At 42.9% G+C, this 6,000-nt stretch overlaps 1 protein-coding gene across 1 annotated transcript in view; it reads right to left on the bottom strand.

Moving 5' to 3' along the window:
• Positions 1-683: 683 nt before the first annotated feature.
• ANKRD13A (ankyrin repeat domain 13A) overlaps positions 684-6,000 on the bottom strand; it is a 28,485-nt gene continuing 23,168 nt past the window's right edge. The window contains exons 13-15 of the mRNA XM_019757481.2: positions 5,099-5,259; positions 3,527-3,594; positions 684-2,722 (exon numbers count right to left, since the gene is read on the bottom strand). Coding sequence (XP_019613040.2) covers positions 2,527-2,722; positions 3,527-3,594; positions 5,099-5,259 — 425 coding nt within the window. The 3' untranslated portion in view covers positions 684-2,526. The remainder of the gene's footprint in view (positions 2,723-3,526; positions 3,595-5,098; positions 5,260-6,000) is intronic.

Raw genomic sequence — 6,000 nt, 5'->3', positions numbered from 1 at the left:
AAGTGTCTTAGGAACTTTTATATACTTAGTTCCTAGTAATGTCTTTTATATAGAAGTTACTCAAAGTTTGCTACTGATATTGGGCCATCCAAACGTTACTGAACCTAAACTTAGTTTTTTAATTACAAAAATCCATAGGTACTACATCTCAGCCTAAGAAGAATAATAGTTTTCTTCAGTGTCTCACTAGCTCAAAGTATTGCTCTTTACTTTCCCCTAAAAGCAAAGCAGCTTCTTCATTTTCCCAGAATTAACCAAGGCCTCATTTCTGGAACCAAATAGTTTTTACTGGTCACTGTCTTGTTTTAATACCAGCATATCTGGCGTAGGATAAGTCTGGATGCCCTAATTATCACCTGAATTTCTAAGAACAGCCTCACATAGCACTTTGACTACGAAGGAGAGAGCATATTCAGTCACATTAGAGTTGGTGTTGACTTGGCTTCCCTTACTCTGGAAGAGCCAGTCCATCTCCCACAGGAGGGCTGCAGCCCAGACACTGGCTGGTTTAGTTTCCATTTGAAGCAAGCAGCGTGGGGTGCCCGCACTGCATGCTTGGGCAGGGAAGCATGTTACCTTTGTAATATGCAACAGCACTGGGAAGGCATTCCAACAACACATAACAGGAAGTGGTACATCCAGTGACTAGAAAACCAGCATGAAAGGAAGACTCAAAGGCCATCTAGGATGTTGTACGAGCACCCTCTAAGGAAGCAGTCTTTATTTGCATTTTAAGAGAGTGAACACGTGAAAACGCTGCAGACAGGTTGACAAAAAGCTCAGTCCCTTTTAACTGACTTCCTGGGAGAAAGACGTCGGGAAGCAGAACAACGGAATGCAAACAGATTCACCTTCATGAGTAAACTGTGGCCTAACTGCAGCCATTGCCAAGAAGTGTCCTCAAGGTAAATACTAAGTAAACAAAACGCCAAGGTGTGTATCTGAAACAAATGCGATGCTGCATATACTGGCCTTGTGTGCAGAGACGGAATTTTGGTCAGAACATGACAAAAAAAAGGCAGATGGAATCAAAAGCACATTTCTTTGTGACTAGGAACCTTTTACTGGCAATGCTAACTGTATGATACAGAGTTCAACTGGAACAGTAGTTTATGTTTTTCTTCCCATCTCATCCAAAAAGAAGCGCAACAGATAGGAAACTGATGCAAAACAGAGGAGGATATCGTTTACCAGGTTATTTCAGTGCAGCCTGTGGGAATGAATACAGGGGCCAGAGTGACGGTGCCCTCAGCTGTATTCCCCAGGGTTCTGTATGTTGTGTGATGGTTATTTACAGAAGGGTTACACAAAATAGTTCACTACTAAAGGTATCCAAAAAAGGCCTGAGAAAATCTGGTTAAAATGTATAACCTTGTATTGCTACTGATGGGAGTAGTTGTTTTTATATCTTTTAAAAATAATAAAAAGATTCTTTTTAAAAAATATATTTATCCAGAAAGATGTTGATTTAAACTCTAAAAAGCAATGTGGACTCATGTTCCGTTTTCAATTCAGAGCCATGGAGTTCCCTGTGTAGTAGCTAGCTCCCTTTTCTGACTTCCACCCCTTCCTCTCAAGTGAGCCGAGGGATGTCGTGGGTCTTTCTGGGCCTCTGCATGGAAATCCTGCACTGGGGAAGGCGTGGAACACACACACTTGTTTTGGTTCTGTGCTGTTCCGGTATTTTGGCCAGCCTGCCCACTCCAAGAACAAAGCTCAGGTTCTCCTTGCTGTTCCTTCAGGGCCAGGATTAGCTGCCTTGGATTTCACCTGGAGGAGCCTGCTCTCAAAGGAACTGCCTTTACAAATTCCAATCAGATCCCTCGTAAGTGGACTGAGGTGGTTTGAAACTATTAGTCATTTTGAAGGCTAAGGCAACATCTGTGGTCAGTATATCTGGATTTGATACAACTAGTTAACCCTACTCTAAAATAGATCCTGTACATATCTCCTCTTTAACTTGAGCTGAGAGTGGAAGGAATAGAATACGGTGGAGATGCAGGAGGAACAGTGATGGTGTCCTAGAAACCCTGTATAAAGGTAAAAATAAAAGAGATCGGCACAGATTATCCATTTCTTTGGTGAACTGTAAAGAAGTATCTCATAAATTTTCATAAACCACACTATACAAAGGCTGCTGCTCTCATATATAAAAGCACCTGACTCTGCAATAACTTGTTTTGTTATCACTCCTTGGTAAAAATGAATCTACAAACCTGCGGGGATTGGGTTTTTGTTTAAAGCTGGTAGTAGAAACGTGGCCTGCAAGCCAGTACAGCTAATGGAAAGTGACGATGCCCTCCTCCCCTTAGCCTGGAGATGGGGCCTGCCAGTTCCCAGCCCCTTCACCAGGGGGCGGCGTGGATGGACCTGGAGTCCCAGGTCCTGCACCTCCGCGTAAAGAACGGGGCAGCGGGCAGCTGCTGTGTACAGGGCAGGTGCAGCCCCTCTGCCCCAGGGCCCTGGTGACGCAGCACTCCTTGCAGCCCCGAGCCTCTGCTTTGTGCAGCCCGTGGGCAGGCAGGTCTACTTCTCAGTGAGAGACAGCTGTAAGACTTGCTGGAGCTCCGCCTCCTCCTCCCGGAGCCGCAGCTCCTGCTCCTCCAGCTCTTTGACAGACAGCTCCATGGCCAGCTGCAAGTCGCTATCAAAACGGCTCGTCCCACTCGAGGCACCAGGGCACAGGCCTTTGGAGCTGGCGAGGAGGCTTTCCTGGATGGCCCTGGGTCGGGAAAGAGGGGGAAAAGAAACAGTGACAACCGTCATCATCATGGCGGCAACAGCAACTACATTTCTTGACTGCTTATCAAATGCAGGCTGTGCCAGGCACTTAATATGCACCCTGTGTGCATGACGCCATTCAGGCCCATATAACGGGGGGCGTAGATGCTGCATACGGGTGAGAAACCCGAGGTTCAAAGAGGTTAAGAAACCTGCTCAGGAGAACTCATCACTCAGCTACAACGTGATGGGGCTAGGAATTGAACTTGGATCTATTTTAAAGCAAAATCCAAGTTCTTCAACAGGTTTTCATACGTGCCCAAAGTATGGGAAAATGGTTTGTATAATGAACCTTTCTGGTTTCTGCGGAGGGAGGGAGGGAGGGAGGGAGGAAAGGGAGGAGGGAAGGGAGGAGGAAGGGAAAGGAAAGGAAAGAAAGGAAAGGAAAGAAAGGAAAGGAATAAACTCTAATCATCTCTGTAGCTCTTCCCCAAAATGTCATTATCCTTTACATTGTATAAACTTCCCACTGTGTGACCACAGTCTTCTCAGAAGATCAGACCAATCAGAAAACCTTTCCTCGGGACCTGTCAGCCAATGGCACTGGCCTGTGAACAAGTCAGCAATTCTATCACCCATTTCTGGAAACTCAGCCACTGAGATCAGAGCTGTTTTAATGAGTAACTGCCACAAGAGGAAGCAGGCAAGCTAACACTTGGTCAAGTCTCTGCCCCCAGGCACAGTGCGGCATGTACAAAGCGCCTGTGCCAACCTCAGTTTAACCATCAAGAGTCATGTCCATCACCTCTCATACTGGGCATCGTAGGCATGCATCTGGTTGATCCCTCCATTCGAAGCTGGTCCTGAAAGTTCCTAGGAAAAACAAACATCATGGACATGAATACCTGTTAGAAGAAACGTGTCATACTGATAAGGAAATGAAAGCAGTGAGAACAAAATGAAAAATATTTACATGCCCATGATTGATAGTGGTGTCAAAAACTAATAGGGACTAGGGTTATCTCTAAAATGACACCCAAATGTCAGGTAGTATATGGTACACTACCCTGAGTAACAGCTTCTCATACTTGACACAAAATCAGTCTATTAAAAACAGCTAACTTTGGGCAAAGTTTAAATGCACAAAGCCCAAAGGTAATTCTTGCAGAGCAAGATTAGAATCCATAATTCGAGTCATATGCAGCGTACCAAGGTTTCAATGACAGACCGTTCATATGACGGTGGTATATCATACAGCCCAGGTGTGCAGTAGGTTTGTAAGTGTACCCTGTGAAGTTTGCCCAATGAAATTGCCTAACAATACATTTCTCAGAATGTATTTCCACTCCCCCTTATTAACTGGTACAAATTGAATTTGTCATCTGTGACTGGCTACTCCGCTTTGCAAAATTTACGGTCACCAAGATTTATGTAGATATTGGAGGGAAAAAAATAAACTCACTTATATAGGGAAAGAAAAGGCGTACTGGACTGACAGTGACGTCCAAGGACTGTCCTCTTCTGGGAGGCCTCCCAAAGGGAACATGCCAGCTCTGGGGTCTGGCCCCTGGCCCCAGCCTCCAAAAACTGAATGCCTCTAAGAATGGGTCCACATAGAGGGGAAGAGGCGGCTCACACTGCTCAAAGTCTAAGGCTCAATAATAAAGCCAGAATGTCAAAAACCCGAGCTGGGGGAAGCCCCAGCGGGGAAGGGACAGGAGATGATGCTGGGGGAGGAGCACCTCTAGCCCCGGACTGACCAGGCAGCTGGGGGAAGAACCACATCAGAAGACAAAGGCAACTGTTCTTCTGCTGTTCGGTTCCTTTTAGCTAGAGACTCAGAGAGTTTGGGATTATACCCCTTACAACAGAATGAAACATCTGAGTACAAAAAGTAAAAATTAAAATTAACAAAGAACCAACGTTTTCATCCGACCCCTTATTGAGCGACCACAACACAATGACTGGTCTTCCTTGGGGAAGAAGTTGAGACTAAAATCCACAAACCTTCTTATGACACTGCTGACACACAGATAATATTCTAAGGGAAATATGATGGTGTACACTAGCATGAATTTACTCTTTCAACTGGAAAATGCTACAGTGCACTGAAAGATACACGATGATTAGGTACATGGATGAACACGAGGAAAAGGTAAGTCTGTCAGGAGACATCCTGGGAAGGATGCTGATGGGGCGATGCAGATTATGAGATGCATATGTCATATAATAAGCTTTTGTAAAAGACAAGGGGTATAAAATATAAATAGTCTCTGTAAATGCCACCAATATGCCAAATTTGTGAGTTAAGTCTTTCGGATTAGTCGAAAACTGAGGCTGAAAGGGAGAGCCCTGCCATCTATTCTGATAAATGCACCTGGCTCCTGCTGGACTCCAGTAAGCTCTGCTGGATGGCAAACTGCATGATCTCGTAATCTTCGTCCTGCAAATGCATGTTTCTGCCATTGTCTTGGACATGGTAAGATTCGGGAATTTCAAACACGGATTGATCAACCTCAAAGTTTGTGACCGGGGAAGCTGAAACACAAAAGGTGACTGAGTTAGTAAAATAAATTTCCACTTCAACTTTGGATAAACATTTTTTAAATTAAAAAAAAAATTAGATTAAAATAATTAAAATCAAAGTTTGCTACAACGTGAGAGAGATTTTGAGGAAGAATAATCTTGATGGAGAAAAGTACCAGAATATTACTTGTTTCTTTTTGCCTTGATTATTTTTCAGTAATAAAGTTAATGCATAGTCATAAAAAAAATACAGAAGACTATAAAATGAAAAGTGAGGATCTCTCTCCTTATACCATTTCTCATAATTCCAAATTCCAGAGGTAACCAGTATTTACTCATGTGTCCTCTGAGGAATGTGACGCGTGTATATATATATAGATATATATATATATACACATACACACGTGTCACATCAATGTGTCTTTTTATTTTTTCTTTTATTATGAAATATAATAAACATAAAATAAAAATGATAATATAAAACACCTGTGTATTTTTCCACTAGCCTAAGACAGAATCTTATTTACCACAATTTCTCACATCAATTACGTTTCTGTATACTAGCAATGAGTAACTGGAAAATAACAAAGTAAATCCATTTACAATAAAATCCAAATATTAACTGGATTAATGAGAAAGGGGCCTGAGGAAATTGGGGGAGAGTGTGTTCTTTTTCAATTAATCCAAACTAAATCTAAAATTCTTTATTCAACACAGAGGTCTACTTCATAAAAGACTCCAATATCAAACAAA

The sequence above is a fragment of the Rhinolophus sinicus genome, linkage group LG16 (assembly GCF_036562045.2).
Source record: "Rhinolophus sinicus isolate RSC01 linkage group LG16, ASM3656204v1, whole genome shotgun sequence".
Classification (NCBI taxonomy): domain Eukaryota; kingdom Metazoa; phylum Chordata; class Mammalia; order Chiroptera; family Rhinolophidae; genus Rhinolophus; species Rhinolophus sinicus.
Note: the sequence above shows the minus strand (reverse complement) of the source record. Positions and strands in the feature narration are given on the sequence as shown.